The sequence below is a fragment of the Bombyx mori genome, chromosome 14 (genome assembly GCF_030269925.1).
Source record: "Bombyx mori chromosome 14, ASM3026992v2".
NCBI lineage: Eukaryota > Metazoa > Arthropoda > Insecta > Lepidoptera > Bombycidae > Bombyx > Bombyx mori.
The window spans coordinates 5288811-5308971 of record NC_085120.1 but is presented as its reverse complement, the minus strand read 5'-3'; the positions used below and the strand labels follow the sequence as shown (position 1 = coordinate 5308971).

The window sequence follows — 20161 nt, the reverse complement described above, 5'->3', positions numbered from 1 at the left end:
AAATCATGGGGTAGATTTGACCGAGTAGGAACGCGGCTCGGCGTACTGCTCAATGCGGGGCCCGAATGTCATCCCCCTGTGGAGAGGGACGCCTAAGTACTTAGCTTTTGAAGCCCACGGTATGGGCTGGCCAAATATTTTTATGGCGGGAATCGAGCTACCGTTACCCACCTAGCTAATTGGTGACGAGATACTACCAGTAGTATCGGGAGGGCGACCCCTTTTGAAAATCACAGCTGAGCTTTTCGTGGGGTTGATGTCATTGTACCACTTCTGAAACCACTATAGGCGGACGGCGACCGGGGTATGTCGTTAATGTATAAACTGAAAAATACGGAGAGAGAGCGGAACCTTGCGGAAGCTCTGTGCTCGACTTCCCTGTCAACTAACACGGTGTGTTCGGCGTCCACGGATTAAGCCCTGGTGGTGCACTGATCTTGTAGTGCATCGGTCAGTACCTCTACCTTTTCATAGTCATTGAAAACTGGAAGATAGCCTGAGGGGCGTGCGAGGGGAGGCATACTGGCGATAGTTTTCGATTTGAGGGTCATATTTAGTCGCCAGTATGCTTGGTGAGAGGGCACGAATTCTTCTAAATAGCTTTCCCTTGTATTTCGAGCTTCTTCTACGCGAGAATAAACGTCTCGCTCTAGAGAACGCATCCGAATCCGGTTTGATTTGGTGTAATAACGATCATAAGCCCAGATTGATGCGGTTCTAACTCTTAGAAGATACCTGAGCTCGGGAGACGATCTGATGCGATGGAAGAACTCTTTCACATTGACTTGAAGTCGTCGTGGCCTAAAGGATAAGACGTCCGGTGCATTCGTATGAAGCGATGCACCGGTGTTCGAATCCCGCAGGCGGGTACCAATTTTTCTAATGAAATACGTACTCAACAAATGTTCACGATTGACTTCCACGGTGAAGGAATAAAATCGTGTAATGAAAATCAAACCCGCAAAATTATAATTTGCGTAATCACTGGTGGTAGGACCTCTTGGGAGTCCGCACGGGTAGGTACCACCACCCCGCCTATTTCCGCCGTGAAGCAGTAATGCGTTTCGGTTTGAAGGGTAGGGTAGCCGTTGTAAGTATACTGAGAACTAAGAACTTATATCTCGAGGTGGGTGGCGCATTTACGTTGTAGATCTCTGTGGACTCCAGTAACCCCTTAAAAACCAGATGGGCTGTGAGCTTGTTCAACCATCTAAGCAATAAAAAATTAAATAAAAAAACGATGAGCGTTATTTTATGGGAAATGAATCGGGGCCGGAGGGACTTTATTTCCCGTTAATACCCTTTTTATGTAGGTAGGGCATGTTGCAAGCCCGCGCATTTGTGTGTCCAAATACCCTACCTATTTTTCCAAGAAACAATCATAGTTAGATTCAGTAGTAGCTAAAACGAAATGTCGCCTGGGATTTTATGTCTTACCTCATGACTGTAGATGGGGAATATTTAGTTTGAAAAGGAACCAATTTACGTACATACAATTTACTAAGGTAGGCAACGAGTCAGTGTCTGTGTGAAATTGATTTGTTTATTTCTTGCCTTAGACAAGTTGTGTTAACATTATCTTGTTTAAGATTGTGGTGATGTTTAAGACACCCCCGGCTTGTACAGATGACTCAATCCTGGATTCTCGCTAAATCTGGCCATAGGTTCAGAAGCCCTGCATTGTCATATTCGTCGATATTACTGTATTGGGATAGTTCTAACAGTTAACGTGCCATATGCTTGCCATTCTTTGAATTCGGCAAGCCATCTTGGCTTTAGATTGGACATTGGATTTGAACCTCTGCGAAGCACGGCTCTTGCTAGGGTTCGTGTTAGCAACGTCATCAGGTTTGAGCCCCGTGAGCTCACCTACTAGATAAGGCGACGCTTATATAGCCTCTCAAGGCTATCAGCATAGGTAGGAAAATAGAAAAAAAAATGAATTTGATAAAAGCCATTTATTAAGTAAATTACAAATTCGCTGAAGCTTTGACTTTCAAGAATCCGTATACTATGTATATAATATAAACTTTGTTTTACAAATACACTATTTAATCAATAAATGAAAAGTAATTTATATTTTTCAGGTTTATTTAAGATCACCTCCAACAGCTTATTTACATGCTAAATTTAATCCAAAGTCACAGATATTATATTCTATGTAGTTGGCCATAAAAATTCTTCCTTGCGAGATAAACTTTTCTTGAATATTTTCCGACATACTCGTTATAAACTTTAGGAACTCGTTTAGTGCCACAGAATCTAGAACAATAAGTAATATTTTTAGGGCAATAATTAAGTATATCGTCTTTCTTCCAATCAACAGTAGATCTTCAAGAAGAAGAAGAAACCAGAAGCTTTATCCTTATAAGAGTATTTAAAAACAACTCAATGGCGTTAGGTTGAAAACTAACAAGCTTTCAGTGAGTGCAAAGGAACGGCATCTTGCCAGGGGTTCCAATCAAGACTACATAAGTACAGACTACATATGTTGTCAGTTATTGTTAATAATTGTTGAGCATGAAAACGTCACAGTCCATCTCTTTATATAACATATGACTAGCCGTACTCACCCGCTTCGCTGGGCATTTAAAATTAACATTATTATTTATTGTCATTATTATTAGGGAGTCCAACACTCAAATATATCCATTTAAGTGTGTACATGTATTTTCTACATGGATACCATGTTTCAAGTCAATCGGATGCATGGTTCAGTAGTTATAACGTAACATCCGTAAAAACCACTGCAGATTTATATATCAATATAGATTACCGGAGCTTAAAGATTCTAAATGAATGTCAAGTCACAATGAGGCATGCAGTTGGAGTCAATTACGATGTTCAAATCAGTGCAGTACTTGTATACTTCACTGTATTTCACATACACATATGCGAACAGAGAGGTGGTTGGGTAACATTGAGCTCCATCATGAATACTGAATACATACCGAGTGTTTGATTTTCTTCTTCATCGTGATGAAAGTTTTTTGTGAACACTTCTTCTGTATATATCTCATTAAAAATATTGGAAGCTGCTCTAGGGATTTGTACTACGGCATTGTCGCATCGTTCGAAACTAGTAGTACCCCAAGCGTTTTATCTTTTGGACAATGACTACTACGGCTACTTTGTCTGTTAGGCTATAGGCGTCATAAGTTGTTCTGTACTTGTTGTTCTGTTACTTGTTTCAAACTTTTGTATTTAAGAATGATCAACTTTCTAAGAGTGTTTTTAATTAATAGAAGAACGCTTTTACCATAAGTTTGATTAATAATATACATGAAAAAAGTAACTTGTTGAAGCGTCGATCATTCTCGAAGCTGAAGCATTTAAATGGATACAATATGGCATTCACCGTTTACTATATTGTAGAATAATTAGCTCGATTTTTCAAAGGATAAGTCGATTGCGAGAATTAGGTAAAATCAAATAATTACCAGAAATGGAAAATAGTCGTGATCCTATTTTATATCTGGGATTAGAGTCTTCGACGTAGGTGAAAACTTCAGCTTTGCTCAGATCTAAATCGCAGATACTTGGAAATACAGCAGTGAAAGTTGCAGCTCCTGTAATAATTATATTAGAAAGTAGGAAGCGATGTAGTCAATTTCGAATGTATCTATATCATATTTCAAACAATAGTTCTAAAATAAATGAAAATATATTTTACGTAACTACAATATGTAACGTTGCTATAAGCACATCGAAGCCAGAAAATATAAGGAGTAGTACGTTTGTTCAGCTCTTTAAAAACATTAAATAATAATTTCATTCATTTAGGGATGCTTAAATTAAAGAGCGGAAGGTTAGCGTGGTATGGACACATGATGCGTAAAGAGAAGATGCATGTGACTAGGAGATGTATGGAAATGATAGTGCAAGGTAGAGGGGGAAGAGCACGACCGAAAAAGACAAGGATGGAGTGTGTCAATGACGATACGAGAAAGAGAGGAGTGGGTTTTGAGCTGATAGAAGAGAATTGAAGAGAAAAAATAGCTGTGCCAACCCCACCTAGGGTGAAGAGATAGAAGAAGAAGATTTAAGGATGGTTGCCAAATTTACGGTTAAAAATCAGCAAGGATACATACGAATATTCTGTATATTACTGCAACAATCATGCGTTCCAGTTTGAAGGGCGAGTCAGTATTTGTAGCCTATGTTCCATGGAGGGTACTCTCTGGATCGTCAGAATTGATCCCTTTATCTCCTTTTACCATCACAAAAGTATAAGATTTAGTCTATACTATAATAATAATAATCTAATATATAAAATTCTCGTGTCACAGTTTTCGTTGCCATACTCCTCCGAAACGGCTTGACCGATTTTGATGAATTTTTTTGTGATTATCCGGTATCTATGAGAATCAGCCAACATCTGTTTTTCATCCCCCTAAATGTTAAGGGTGGTCCACCCCAAATTTTATTTGTTATTTTTTAGACAAAAATTTTTGTTTTTATTTTTTTATGATACGGCATACAAAAATACATACAACCCTAATTTTTCACCTCTCTACGATCAACCCTTATTTTTATTTGCTTATATAAAAACTGTAAAATTTTTAGCGAGAATTTTGTTTTTATTTTTTCATGACGTAGAATAAAAACATTCATATTACTCTGAAATTTTCACCCCTCTACGATCAACCCCTATTTTTTATTTGTTAATTATAAAGTTTAATTTTTTTGGCAAGTTTTTTATTTTGTTTTGTCATGACTTAAAATAAAAAAAATCACATTACTCTCAATTTTCACTCTTATACGATCAACCCCTATTTTTCCATCCCGATTAATATATTTTTTATTCTATGCACAGATCGGCAATAGGGTTGCAAGATGGCAATCAAATATTATAATAATAATTGTAGTACGATAAATTCTTATTCAGAGTTTATAATTTCAAGTTCCTTTAATTATGTTTTTTTTTAAATTGAATTTGATCTCCTGCCCTCGCCGGTCTACTACTAATCAACTATCAATCGATCCCCGCCAGGAGTCACCACTCATCCAGCAAACATCACGTAGTAGGGATGAGGACGAAGCCGGTCTCCTGTCTTACTTACTCACTATACATCATAGATTATACACTTAATATATTTGAGAGCTATACAATACTATACATTTTTCAGCCATGTTTTTTTGGTTTTATTTGTGTATCAATAGTATGTTCAGTAGGTCTGAGAATCGGCTACTATCTATTTTTCATACCCCTAAGTGAAACGGGTTGTCCACCCCAAACATTTATTTTTTATTTTTATTTTTTGGATATTTTTTTTTTGTTTATAATGAGGTATTATGTGGTTAAATGAGGTTTTTTTTTCTACAGTAGAATTTCCCTAGAAATCTTATTTAAGGCAACACAACGTTTGCCGGGTCAGCTAGTAATAATATAAAGAGGAAAGATTTGTTTGTTTGTTTGTTTCGAATAGGCTCCGAAACTACTGGACCGATTTGAAAAATTCTTTTTCCATTAGAAGCCGACATTGTTCCAGATGAACATAGGCTACTTTTTTTTATTTTTTTTTTATTTTTTTTTTTGGTTTCATGTGTGTTTTAATATTTCCGAAGCGAAGCGAGGGCGGGTCGCTAGTATAACATAAAGATCAACTGAAGCATTTACCGTATTCACAATCCACACAGTCACCTCGTACAATGGGCTCTTTACCTTTCCTGTTGTATTTAAATACCACCTGTGGAGAATCAAATGCTAAGCTTTTCACTTCTGTTGCGAGAACCAGTTTCTCAGTTTTTCTGTTGATGCTACAAAAGGTTACAATTCATTAATATAAAAAAAAAACAGTGCTGTTAAATATTCTGAAGCGAACAGTTCTTCGGGTAATTTGAACTCAAGTAGAAATGTGTAATGAAGAAAACTTTATTATCTCAAATATACATAAAGGATATTGAGGGTCTATAAGTCGGACAATTGTTTTGGCCAGTGTCTAAAGATTATTTAAATCTATAATCGTAACTAAATATGTATAATAGCATTGAAATGAATATGAATTCTGTAGCCAATCATGTAATATGTCGGGACTACGAGCAGACGGGTACAATGGTGGCAAACAAATCTTATCCTTAAACTAGGACTGTGAAATGACTGAAACAAAACGAGTCACCTCTTATGCCAAGCTATCATTCCGTCCGGTTTTTAACGGTGGTATAGGTGTAATTGTGACGTTGATAACAATCACTTTTTTTATTGCCCTTGTATGCAAACGAGCATACGGTTCACGTTATGGTGAGTGGTTACCGTCGCCCATGGACTTCAACATGCCAGGGGCAGAACCAAGCCACTGACTACAAAAACTACTTTCTAATGTCTATGAGTTCCGGTAACACCATTTATGAAAGTCTGTAAATCAGACATGCAAAACAAAAATGATGGTGCAATTTGGATATTTTTTCATGACCTCGAAAATACTTACTAAAATTCAACGATATTCCCATTGAGACCTCGAACGCTTACGTTGTTAAATTGGGCGGTAATATTAGAGTTTGCTATATCTAATCTGTAATTGTTGAGAAGCAGCGGATCCGGTACTGGCCCCAGCGTTATTTGACATTTCGAATTACTCGAGAAATATTTACGAATACAGTCCAAGTCGAAGTTCGGACAAGGTCTTTCGATATTCCTCGGATCTGGAAACATTAAGCGATACAAATTAGTTAAAAAATAGACAAAAATAGTTCTTTCTTTGTGTCTTTCAAACAAGCTGCTAACAGCTGTAACATTATCAGTGGTCAAGTTCATTTCTTTTTTCACAAAAACATTTCTTTTGTTGCTTATTTCTTTTCTAGAAGAAAAAGAAGCACACGGCTGATCTGGTGGTCATAAGAAACGCAACGAAAATGTCGTGACCCATTTTGAGACACGAGTTCAAGTCTTCTTAATTATATTGGCTGACCTTTTAATTAAAATCGGAACGATTAAATTCTTTGCGATAGAAGTAAACATTATGTGCAATAAAGAATAAAATTATGAGCGTACAATTTAAAAAAAAAACACGATTAATCTAATTTTCTAAGTTTTAATAATCAACAGATCAATAAAAAAAAAATCAAATGTATTTTTAATTTAATTATAATACGAAAAACAGTCCGGAGAACATTAGAGCTAACTTAGATTTGATTGATGCTCAGTTTTATATGTATGGCAAATCTACATACCATCGGCCGGATCTAGATCAGATTCACAGTCTACCTCATCCGCCACAGTCAAGCCGAAAAACGAAAGAAGACATAAACACAGCATTAACTTCATGTTCGAGATATAGAAGCTTACTATAAGAAAATCTATCGAGTCGTACTTACATATAAATAAGCACTGTATTTAAATTATGTTTGATAAGAAAATAAACATTTATCACTTTTAGTATGATAGTGATTACACTTGCGAAGCGTTAAGGGCGAGTTGTTTTTGCAATATTATAATATAATACCAGATTTTTTTTGTTTAATTTTTTTTGTTTAATTATTATAAATTGGAACCGCTTTTTGCCACGTACCATTCGACTTCTGAAGGAACTTTCTTCCGCGATGTTTCGCGAGCGCTTTCACATGTCCTTCTTCAAAATCCATTTAAGGAGAATATTCAGCAATAATGAGCGGTTTGACTTTGCACCTGGCATTGCTGATATCTATGAGAAACGATTACTTTTTTTTTTTAATGGCAATCTGCCGTTACTTTCAGCAATTTCTGCCATTGTCGAGCTATTTAAACACACTTAATATTCAAATCAAATCAAAAATTTTTATTCAACATAAATGAAAGTACATACTTGTTGAACGTCAAAAAAACTACCGCCAATTCACAAGAACTAGCCTCCGTCCTGAGAAGAATTGGCAAGAAACTCAGCGGGCATGTCTTTTTTTTTTTACATATGAAATTATTATTTATTTATTTTTTAATATTAGATTTTTTTTAAAATATGAACTTTTTACAATGAGTAATATAACGTAACAATTACTACAATATTGAAATGCCTGGAGCGAGCAACTCATTCCCACTTTGTGCAATCTTCTAGATAATCATTGACTTTATAGTAAGCTTTATTGCACAGATGTTCTTTAATAGTTTTCTTAAACGTATGTATATGTAGGTTCTGAACATCTTGTGGGATTTTGTTGTACAGGCGCACAGACAAACACCCGAATGAATTTCGTATCTTATGTAACCTACTCATCGGCACAACAAGCTTGTGTTTGTTCCTATGAAACAAATTATGAAAAGTATCCAATTTTGGCAATATTATTGGTGCCTGGGATTAACACAAAATTAATGTTACTATAAACTTACATATTATAATAAAGATTATGTACAGAGAATAATGCACTACATATAATTATAATTTTATAGAGTTAGTAGTTATAAACGATTACTTACCACAGCTTAAAATGGTATTCAAAAAGAAATAGTGTAGATAATCAATATGAATTTGACCGTCGCTTATTCAAATCAAAACTACAAGTCAGTATGATCTACCCTCGCGATCAATACTCTAGGAACTGTAGTCTAGGCACTTAGAGCGTATTACGTTATGTTTTTTTATTTATTGCTTATATGGGTGAGTCCGCACGGGTAGGTACCACCGCCCTGCCTATTTCTGCCATGAATCAGTAATGCGTTTCGGTTTGAAGGGTGGGGCAGCCGTTGGAACTATACTGAGACCTTAGAACTCATATCCAAGGTGGGTGGCGGCATTTGCGTCGTCTGTCTCAGGATGATTTGTGACCGTTGATTATCTTAAGAAAGATAAAAATAGCTGTGGTAAATTGAAAGTAAATGGTAATATATAAAATAATTCTGATAGAAATATTAAAAAAAAAGGTGGGTAGTTATATAACATTGATTTTCAACACATTTGCTCGGTAAATGACAATAAAAGGTCGCTTGTCAAACCAGTTAAACAAATAATTTACAATTGTACAGAAAAACGTAAATAAATTGATTTATGACAGAGTATATTTTTAACCGACTTCAGAAGAGCTCAAATGTAAAATGATTCATTTAATGTATTTTTTATGCATCATTAAAAAAAAAATTAGCATTCTGGACTATTTCTCCATATTATCTATAAGTGTGGGAAATTTCATTCACCCCCGTCCGCGCAATTTTTGTAAAAAGGGTTACAAAGTTTTTGCTTCAAATATTAATATACTTAGTCTGGCCATAAATACTGTTACAATAAAAAATAATAAAAAATCTATTGCAAATAACATTTATTACTTTTACAGTGTGTTAGTTTAATACATAAATATAAAACAATTTAAAGTATAAAAAGCTTATTCGAAGTGGTCTCCATTGGCTGCAATACAGTCCTTTAAACGTTGAGGCCAGTTATCAATAGAAGCACGCACTCTTTCCATGGGAAAATTTTTCACTGCCAATCGTACGGATTGTTTTAGGGACTCCAAATTAGCGTTTAGAGCAAGCCGTACTCTCTAAAACTGATCATAAATCATAATCCAGCGGATTATTATTATCGGGACTAGACGACGGCCAGTCTTCAGCTCTGATGAAGTCCGAAACGTTCGTTTCCAACCAAGACTGCGTAGAGCGAGCTTTATGACCTGGCGCAGAGTCTTGCTGGAAGGACCATTCTTGACTATTGAACATGCTGTTCTTAAGGGGCTTCACTACCTTCTCAAGAATGGTATCTTGATACACTTGTGCCGATGATCTAATATTAAAAAAAAAAAAATTATTAAAAAAAAAAAAAAAGACATGCCCGCTGAGTTTCTTGCCAATTCTTCTCAGGACGGAGGCTAATTCTTGTGAATTGGCGGTAGTTCTTTTGACGTTCAACAAGTATGTACTTTCATTTATGTTGAATAAAACTTTTTTGATTTGATTTGATTTGATTTCATTTGATGTTTTGATACCTTTTTCTCAAAAGTATGGCCTTCATAGCTAATACTCCACCAAACCATCACTGAAGTCGGATAGTGCCCACGTTGCACTCTGTCGACTAATTGGGAAGCTTCCTTAGAGCTTTGAGCATAAATACGGTCATTTTGTTTGTTAAAATGTTGCTCAATTGTAAAAAATTTCACATCCGTAAACAAAATTTTCTATGACCTCCCTTTGGGTACCGCTTCAGTAGTTGTTTCGATTTTACGAGGGCGGCACTGAAAATTTCGGGAATTAACGAAGTGACACAACATTACTATTTAAAAATGTATTTATTGATTTTCGAAGTATTCTCCGCGAAATTTGATACATTTTTCCATACGATGGAACCAATCATTGAAGCAACCATTCCATTCGGAAGTTGGGGTCTCCAAAATGGCCGTTTTGTAGGCGTCCACAGCTTCTTCAGGTGATGAAAATCTCTGTCCACGCAATTTATTCTTTATTTTAGGGAAAGTATAGAAATCATTAGGGCTTAGGTCGGGGCTGTACGGCGGATGGTCTAATAATTCTATGTTTTCTTGCTCTAAAAACTCTTTTGTTCTGTGCGCGGTGTGAGGATGGAGGATGGAGGATGATGCGGCAGTTGCAGTTCTCTTTACGGAGTTCAGAAACAACCTGTGGCAAACAAATGCTAGCATACCATTCTGAGAAGTTTAGAAATAATATTAAGCAAGAACATTCAGAAATTATTTATAACCATAACCCAAATTTGTCATACCAGAATATGTTTGAGAGAATTAATTTGGTCTTTGCTGATGTATTTATTCCTAAAACTGTAACATTAAAAAACAAAACAGTGTTCAGAGAGTGGGCCACCACCGGAGTGTACAAAAGTAGAAAAAAGTTATATGATCTGTACTCTGAAAAAGCCTATAATAATGATGAAACATTTCATCAATATGTCAGGAACTATTCAAAAGTATTTAGAAAAGTTTGTTTAGCGGCAAAATCTTTACATTTAAGTGATTTAATAAAAAATGCCCCTGACAAGATAAATATGACTTGGAACATCATTGGTAGAGAAAGTGGAAAAGTCAGAAATAGCCACCAAGAATTCTCATTAAAAATAGATGATAAATTGGTAACTAGTCATAAAGATGTGGCTAATGCTTTTGAAAAGTTTTTCTCTGACATTCCAGTTTCAACTACCACTTCTCTAAATTCATCCCCCACAGCAGCTGAAATATTATTGCATAAACATGTCAACAAATGTAATGAAATTTTTAAATTTAAGGAAATTAATTCAAGCAATATAATAAAAAGTTTTAATAGCCTTAATGTAAAAAATACAGCTGACTTGTGGGGAATATCAGTAAAGGTTTTGAAGTCTGTAATAGACATTATTGCTCCTCATCTTGCTAGTATTTTTAATGATTGTATTAGGTGTGGTGTATTTCCTGACTTAATGAAACATAGTAAAGTGATTCCTCTTTTTAAATCTGGTAGTACTGATGACCCTCTAACTATAGACCTATTTCAGTACTCCCTACGTTGAGTAAAATCTTTGAAAAAATAATTTTGACACAACTTTTAGAACATTTTAATTCAAATAACCTGCTTCATAATAAACAATTCGGGTTTACCAGGGGTCGCTCTACAACTGATGCAGGTGCTTATCTAGTCAAAAATATTTTTAAATCTTGGGAGGAATCACATGATTGTCTTGGAATTTTCTGTGACTTATCCAAAGCATTTGACTGTGTTGAACATGAAACATTGGTGAGGAAACTACATCACTATGGTATTAGGGATGGTGCATTGGAACTTATTACTTCCTATTTATCAGGACGGATACAAACAGTAGATGTGAAAGGTAATAGATCTTCAGGTACCTTGTTGAAAATGGGTGTACCTCAGGGTTCCATTTTGGGTCCTTTTTTATTTCTAATATATATAAACGATTTACCCAGTTTTATTGAATCCCGACACGAGGTCGTATTATTCGCAGATGATACATCTTTATTATTTAAAATTAAACGACAATTACAAGTCTATGACGAAGTGAATGATGCGATTTCGTGTGTGGTTCATTGGTTCCGTATCAATAACCTATTATTGAATAGTAAGAAAACTAAATGTATTAAATTTACTTTAAAATGTATTAAACCATCTTTAAATGTGAGACAAGTGGATAGTGATGTAATTGTTTCTGAGGAATCATTGGAGCTTGTTGAGTCAACCGTATTTCTTGGTATAACAGTGGACTCCAAACTGCAATGGGGACCTCATATTCATAAATTGGCGAGTAAGCTCAGCTCTGCAGCATACGCAGTAAAAAAAATTAGAATGTTAACAAACGCGGACACGGCTCGTTTAGTTTACTTTAGTTACTTTCACAGTGTCATGTCCTATGGCATTTTGCTATGGGGCAATGCGGCCGATGTAGAAACGATATTTATTCTGCAGAAAAGAGCTATACGCGCTATTTATAACATGCACTCAAGGGAATCCCTGAGGGAGAAATTTAAAGAAATTAAAGTTCTCACTATGCCATCCCAGTACATTTTTGAAAATTTGATGTATGTTCGTAAACATATTGAGGAGTTTCCTAAAAAGTCGGACATACATAATAGAAATACTAGGAACAAACACAAGCTTGTTGTGCCGATGAGTAGGTTACATAAGATACGAAATTCATTCGGGTGTTTGTCTGTGCGCCTGTACAACAAAATCCCACAAGATGTTCAGAACCTACATATACATAGGTTTAAGAAAACTGTTAAAGAACATCTGTGCAATAAAGCTGACTATAAAGTCAATGATTATCTAAAAGATTGCACAAAGTGGGAATGAGTTGCTCGCTCCGGGCATTTCAATATTGTAGTAATTGTTACGTTATAATACTCATTGTAAAAAACTCATATTAAAAAAAAAAAAAAAAAAAATGTAATATTAAAAAATTAATAAATAATAATTTATTAAAAAAAAAAAAAAAACATGCCCGCTGAGTTTCTTGCCAATTCTTCTCAGGACGGAGGCTAGTTCTTGTGAATTGGCGGTAGTTCTTTTGACGTTCAACAAGTATGTACTTTCATTTATGTTGAATAAAAATTTTTTGATTTGATTTTGATTTGATTTGATTTGATTTGCATTAACCGTTCTTTGTCCCTCAAGAGGAATAGTCGTAACATAGGTTTTGGAGACAAACGTGGCCACCATTTTTTTTGCAAACTCCGTGAACGAACAATTTTTGTTGGCTTTAACTCATTTTCGAACACCCAACTCGTGACTGGTTTTTTGTTTCGGGTTCGTACGCGTATATCCAGGTTCGTCACCTGATACAATGTTGTATACAGCATTTGAGGATCCTGCGTGGAATCTTTCGAGAGTTCTGACGCACCAAGTAACGCCAGCCGCTTTTTGCTCTTCACAGAGCGAATGCGGTATCCATCGGGAAAACAACTTTTTTACACCTAATTGTTCATGCAAGATTATTTGTATTTGACTCATGCCAATGTCTAAAGTTGCCTGAATTTCGCGGTATGTCACATGTCGATCTTCCTCAATCAGCTTACGCACAGCATCAACGTTTTCTTGGGTGACTGCAGTTTTTGGACGACCTTGACGGGGATCATCACTGAGCTTGACACGTCCACGTTGAAACTCAGCAAACCAGCGATAAATTGTGGTTTTGGATGGGGCTTCATCACCAAATGCAGAAATCATCCGGTCAACACACTGTTTTTGTGTTAAACCACTTCGAAAGTCATAATAAATCATCGCTCTTGAATTTTCTCGAGTCAATTTCATTTTCTCAACGACTAAACAAGTTTGACAAAACCTCGTGACAAGACCGAGAATCTTTTTTTAAATAAATAAATGGTATTCGATTTTTAAAACCAAGGAGTTTTCAATTAAAAAGATTTTAATATGACAGGAACAGTGAAAATATTCCATTCCCGATACTTTTAGTGCAGCCTAGTACCACCCTATTCTCTTTTAAATTATCAGTTAATAAATGACCAGTACGTCTCTTATAGGCTGCAAGTCCTAAGTCATCTTTTAAAATACGCGAAATGGTTCTATGTGCTATCTTCATCTCCCGAGATAAAATCTTTTGCTTTCGGACAGGATTTCTTCGAATTCTTTCCCTTACTGCTTTGACCACCTTTTTCGTACGAACACTACGTGGACGGCCAGATCTTTTTCTGTCACAAACAGAGGAGGTCTCATTGCGTTAATAGCCCGGTACACAAACATTTTACTAATACCAAGCGTATGGAGAGTTTTAAAAATTGCATTTGGCTGCATACCTACTTTGTGTAATGCAATCACAGCGATTCGGTTCTCTTTATCACCCCACTCCATTTTAATATCGCAAAATATTGTACAATGTATTGACGCCAAAATGAGAAAACTCAATGAAAAATCACATAAAAATGACAAATTCCAAATTCAAATGTAATATTTTGTTTATTCTTAATTGTAACAGTATTTATGGCCAGACTAAGTATAGATTTTTTATATCACGCAGTATTTTGAAAGGTTCAATATTAACTTTTCAATGATGTAATTGTATGTATTGTATTGGTAGCTGCAATGTGACCTTCCATAACAAGGTGCCCTTTGGAGATTTTTATCCAGTAAATGTATACTTTAGGCAGATTTATTATTCAACTGAGTAAATAGTTGAAACTTAACAGTATAGAGACGAATAGACAGTAAGTCACGAGTTAGTCATAGATTAATGAAAATCAAGATAAAAACATATTAAAAATGAGAGAAACGGGGCTTCTCATAAACAGAACAAAGACCAAAGTGATGGTGGTAGATCGCAGTATTTCTATCACCAATAAGCTAAACCTGGTAGTTGTAGAGGATTTCATATATCCGGGCTCTGTCATAGCTAGTACCGGATTCTTTGATAAGGACATCAGAAGGCAAATTGGTATTGTAAAGAGTGCTATGTCCCATATGAGCCGTATTTTTTTTAATTGCTTATTTGGGTGGACAACCTCACGGCTCACCTGGTGTTAAGTGGTTACTGGAGCCCATAGACATCTACATACAACGTAAATGCCGCTATCTACCTTGAGATATAAGTTCTAAGGTCTGAGCATAGTTAAAACGGCTTGCCCCACCCTTCATACTAAAACGCATTACTGCTTCACGGCAGAAATAGGCTGGGCGGTGGTACTTACCCGTGCGGACTCACAAGAGGGTAGGACCTCTTAATTTTATAATCGTGGAACTTGATGATCGCGTAAATGCAAAAAAAATCTTTGCCTAGCTCCACATAATTCACTTCTTTTACATAGATGGGTGCAAAATTATAATTTAAACGTGGCAGGCCACCAGTAATTACGCAATTTATAATTTTGGGAGTTTTCATTTTTACTACACGATGGTATTCCATCGCCGTGGAAGTCAATCGTGAACATTTGTTAATTAAGTACGTATTTTATTAGAAAAATTGGTACTTGCCAGCGGGATTCCAACACCAATGCATCGCTAGATACGAATTCTTAAACTCTGTGTAGGGTGACAGAAATATTTCGAGGAAAGCAAAGAAGTAGCTTGTCGCCTGCCTCGTCTTCTATATTATTATTTTCTGTACGGCCCAGAGATTTGTATCCTAAAGAAAGTCGACCACAGGTGCATAGACGCGTTTGAGATGTCAGGAAGAAAGTGCTCGGTATTTATTGGACAGAACATCGAACAAAGAATTATTATAGAAAATAATCTGGAAGTTAGCACACGTGCATGTGTGACGGAAATCACTCACTATCCGGTGGGCCGTATGCTCGTCTGCCCATGAGGAGAATAAAAACAGTTTTTGAAACGTCGAAAATAATAAAGAAGTCGTCGTGGCCTAAGGGATAAGACGTCCGGTGCATTCGTGTTGAGCGATGCACAGGTGTTCGAATCCCAGGCGGGTACCAATTTTTGTAATGAAATACGTACTCAACAAATGGTCACGATTGACTTCCACGGTGAAGGAATAACATCGTGTAATAAAAATGAAACCCGCAAAATTGTAATCCGCGTAATTACTGGTGGTAGGACCTCTTGTGACTCCGCGCGGTTAGGTACCACCGCCCTGCCTATTTCTGCCGTGAAGCAGTAATGCATTTCGGTTTGAAGGGTGGGGCAGTTGTTGTAACTACTTGAGACTTTAGAACTTATATCTCAAGGTGGGTGGCGCATTTACGTTGTGGATGTCTATGGGCTCCAGTAACCACTTAACACCGGGTAGGCTGTGAGCTCGTCCACCCATCTAAGCAATAAAAAAAAATGAAAAAAAAAAACCTAAAATTAATTTTAATTGAGACTGCGATTCGTTAAAACTGAACAAAAGTATTGCATATGATGTGTAGCGCCTGACATATACATATTACCTTAAACTTATTTCTATTATTTCTCTTTGTATATATTTTGAATATTTCGATATTCGTTTAATCTACATTTGCGAACTTAGTGCTTAAGGTATAATCTGCCAGTCTACAAAGAGTTGCAGGATTGCAGAGATGCAGTAATCGGGAAGACAGTCGGTTTATTGGGTAATACATTTAAAGTTAATAAAATATATACATATAAATATATTGCTCTCTCTAAATGGAAGGCGCTGTAGGGTCAAGGTTCTTTTTTCTTTTTTGGAACGAAGTTCCTTATCGCACGTTGTGAAAGGGGGCTAGACGGAAAAAATTCTTACGAAAAGTTGTCACGACACTTTTTAGATCCGTCATTCTGACCAATCAACGTGTAGGCGCTTATCGCGTGACATTGCTCGTATCCTATTGGTCCGCGTAATGAGTACAGTTTCTCGAGATAGCGTTTCAACAATAGTAATTTAGTTCATAGTATTGTTTTTTCTTCTTCATAATGCCGTAATTTATTATTATAACTTAAAAAAAAAATTACAATTCCTTCACTAATTAATCGAAAGGAACTTCGTTCCATCCGGGTGTCCCTTGACACCTCTGAAGTTTTTTTATTACGTAGATGGTTGGACGAGCTCACGGCTCACCTGAGTGCTTAGTGCGAGTTTTTTAACGTTCTCGATTGCGTAAACGTTAACTCATATTTGTATGGAATGGGATCATTTACCTATGTTTGCCGCTAGGGGCGCTGTTCCAACTGCATACAAAATTGGGCTAACTTTTACGCTATCGAGAACGTTAAAAAACTCGCACTAAGCACACTGGTGTTAAATGGTTACGCTGCATGGTAGACTGGCAGTTAAATCTTTTTTTTTTTATTGATATAAATTTTAATTTTAATATTCCGAATTTACAAATTTTCAAACTTTTAAATTGTACTAAATGTTGTTAAGCACGATTCGGGTTGTTTTCGGATGTCTTCAGTTCTGTTTTTTTTCCCTACCTAAACTGAGAGCCTTGAGAGGCTATATCAGCGTAACCTCAACTAGCAGGTAAGGTCACGGGGCTCAAGCCTGACGACGTTGCTAACACGAACCCTTTTTTTATTATTGAAAGTTTACTGGTGGCCCGAAGGCCTTTCCAGTTTCACCAGGACAGGTGGGCGAGCAAAGGCTCAGCCAAGAGGGGTGGGATTTGCTAACAACTGCCCGAGCGCCTCCGAAGGAGACCTAACAACTCAAGAGCAATTGTTTCGCGATAGCCTTATCGAAGTATCGTTCCGACGCTGACTTTATGTATTTCCGAATTGATTCGAGGCCCAGGTCGTCGTGTAGGTCAACGTTCCTCACGAACCACGGAGCCCCGACAGCTAACCTGCAAAAGCGGGATTGTAGGGATTGGAGGGTGTCTATGTGTGTGCGGGCCGCGTGAGAGAACACAACACTCGCGTAAGTCATGACGGGCCTTATGCAAGTTTTGTAAAGTGTCACCTTGTTCCGAAGGGACATTTTACTCCGCTTACAGATCATGGGGTAGAGTCTACCGAGAATAAACGCGGCACGGTCACGGACTGATTTTATATGCGGGCGGAATGTCATCGATGCATCCAGGGTAACGCCCAGGTACTTGACCTTCCTGGCCCAGGGTATGGGTTGTCTAAAGAGAGTAATCGGGGGTGTGAGATTCCTCCTCCTAATCCGGGAGGAAATCCGTGCGGAGCTTCCCCTCTGAAATAGCACCGCAGTACTTTTCGCTGGGTTGATGTCTATGCGCCATTTTCGGAACCACTGTCCTAGGGCTAGGGCTGCGCTCTGAATCTTCTTCGCGATTAGGGACTTATTTCTACTAGAATAGTAAACAGTCGTGTCGTCGGCGAATAAAGCTAAATGGGTCGGCGGCGACCGGGGAATATCGTTGACGAATAAGCTAAATAGGAGGGGTGAGAGGACAGAGCCTTGCGGGACTCCAGCTGTGAGAGGTCGTGGGGAGGAGCGGGTTCCCTCGACTCGATATCGAAAAGAGCGGTTCGACAAGAAGTCCCGTATGATGAGCACGAGACTATCCGGCACGCCCATGTTGAATAGTTTGAAAATCAAACCATTGTGCCAGACTTTGTCGAACGCTTTTGCGACGTCAAAGAAGAGAGCTCCCGTGTATAACGGTTTTGGTCGATTAAGCCCCACAAGAATGTGCTCCGTGAGGCGGTGCACCTGTTGAACGCATGAGTGATTTGTACGGAATCCGAATTGTTCATCGATGAGAATGCCCTTGGATGAGACGAAGTCTCTGAGGCGTTTGTAGAGCAGACGCTCATACAGTTTGCCTAGAGACATGAGGAGGCTAATCGGGCGGTAGCTCGTCGAATGATTTTTTGGTTTACCGGGTTTATGTATGCCGATAACGTCCGCTTCTTTCCACACCGCGGGAAAGATACAGTTCGCCATAGCGGCATTGAAAATAGATGCCAACATCACGATGAGTTGGACGGGTAGAAGTTTAATAACGCGGTTGGATATACCGTCGGAACCGGGAGCCTTGCGAGGACGTAGGTCTTTGATCAAGTCTTTAACTTCCATCGGGGTGACGGGTGGTAACGCATCAGAGGGTGGCAAGGAGGCTCTGCGTTCTACCTCACTGTCTACTAATTCTACATGAACAGGGTCCACGGATTGAGTGCTGGGCGTGCACTGGGTTTGCAATGTATCGGCCAGCAGCTCTGCTTTTTCGTCATCATCGAACGCCGCGAGTCGGCCTGAGGGGCCTACGAGGGGGGGCATAGTTACTACCGTATCCGATTTGAGAGTACGAGCTAAGCGGTAGTAAGACCTTTGGGAGGGCGCGAGTCCTTCTAAGAAATCAGACCATCTGGCATCTCGGACTTCGGCGATGCGAGACTTTACGTCGCGTTGTAGGGCACGCATTCGAATACGATTTTCCGCGGTAGGATACCTGTCGTAGGCGCGTATCGAGGCGTTCTTAGCTCTAAGGAGTTCCCTAATATCGTCGGACAATTTGAAGCGGTGAAGGAAGTCCTCCGCTACAACTTGTTTCGATGACCTATCTAATGTCGAGGTGATGTGTGACGTTAAGATGTCTATGGCTTCAGCGGTATCCTGAGGAGACGGGATAGAGTCCGGGTTAAACGGGAGCGATGGTGGATCAGATTCAGCCAGGCTGATGCCCAGCGTGTGCCAATCCACCACAGTCCTCGTGACGGGAACGGAATCGGGAGCGCGACCGAGCTTCATAACGACGGGACGGTGGTCTGAATCTAACTCTGAAACTACTTCGATCGAGTGTAAGCGCAGAGTTACGTTTTTTAATAACGCTATGTCGAGTATATCCGGGCGATGCGCGATATTTAGCGGATAGTGAGTCGGGGTTAGCGGAGCGACGATATCGAAGGCAACACGAACCCTAGCAAGAGCCGTGCTTCGCAGTATCTACCACCGGATCGGAAACGCGACCCACTGAGAAGATCCGGCGAGAAACTCAGTGGGCTGTGTCTGAGGGTTTCACTTCTGTGATAGCTACGACTATTTTACATCGTACTAGTAGATCGTACTACATCGGCACGGAATAGTACGAACCTATTTCAGCCCTGAAGCAGCCAAACGCATCGACTTAAAGCGCGGGAAAGACGCCATTTCAATACAAATAAGAATTTGACCTCAAATCTCAACAAATTTAGATAAATGGTATTAAATTTCTTAATTAAAAGGACGTGATGAAAAACCAGAACCCATACATATTATTATAATCTCATTTTTGAATTAAACAATCAAAATTCAAGTAGTTAAAAAAACATTCAAATAAAATCTCGAAAATAACAAATCAAATAATCATATCCGAAATGAATGTATTTACAAATTTGGCGTACTGGATGAAAACAATTTATGATGTTTCGAACAGTGAAATTTTTGAG

General features: G+C 37.9%; 2 protein-coding genes across 3 annotated transcripts in view; one reads left to right on the top strand and one right to left on the bottom strand.

Annotated features, from left to right (window-relative positions):
* The window catches only part of LOC101746132 (carbonic anhydrase-related protein 10), a 141600-nt gene that overhangs the window by 33300 nt on the left and 88139 nt on the right, over positions 1–20161 (top strand). The gene's annotated exons all lie outside the window — the stretch shown is intronic.
* Positions 1944–7332, bottom strand: LOC101737805 (fibrohexamerin-like). The gene is made up of 5 exons (XM_004922579.5): positions 7171–7332; positions 6429–6642; positions 5621–5760; positions 3441–3569; positions 1944–2262 (listed from the first exon to the last, which is right to left on the bottom strand). Exons 1-5 carry the CDS (start codon positions 7262–7264, stop codon positions 2114–2116), a joined length of 726 nt encoding a protein of 241 aa, XP_004922636.1. The 5' UTR covers positions 7265–7332; the 3' UTR covers positions 1944–2113.

Coding starts and splice junctions, on each gene's coding strand:
- LOC101737805 (XM_004922579.5), bottom strand. CDS start 7,264: ATGAAGTTAATGCTGTGTTTATGTCTTCTTTCGTTTTTCGGCTTGACT. Junction 6,643..7,170: donor TGATCTAGATCCGGCCGATG/GTATGTAGATTT, acceptor TAATGTTTCCAG/ATCCGAGGAATATCGAAAGA. Junction 3,570..5,620: donor CTGTGTGGATTGTGAATACG/GTAAATGCTTCA, acceptor TAATTATTACAG/GAGCTGCAACTTTCACTGCT.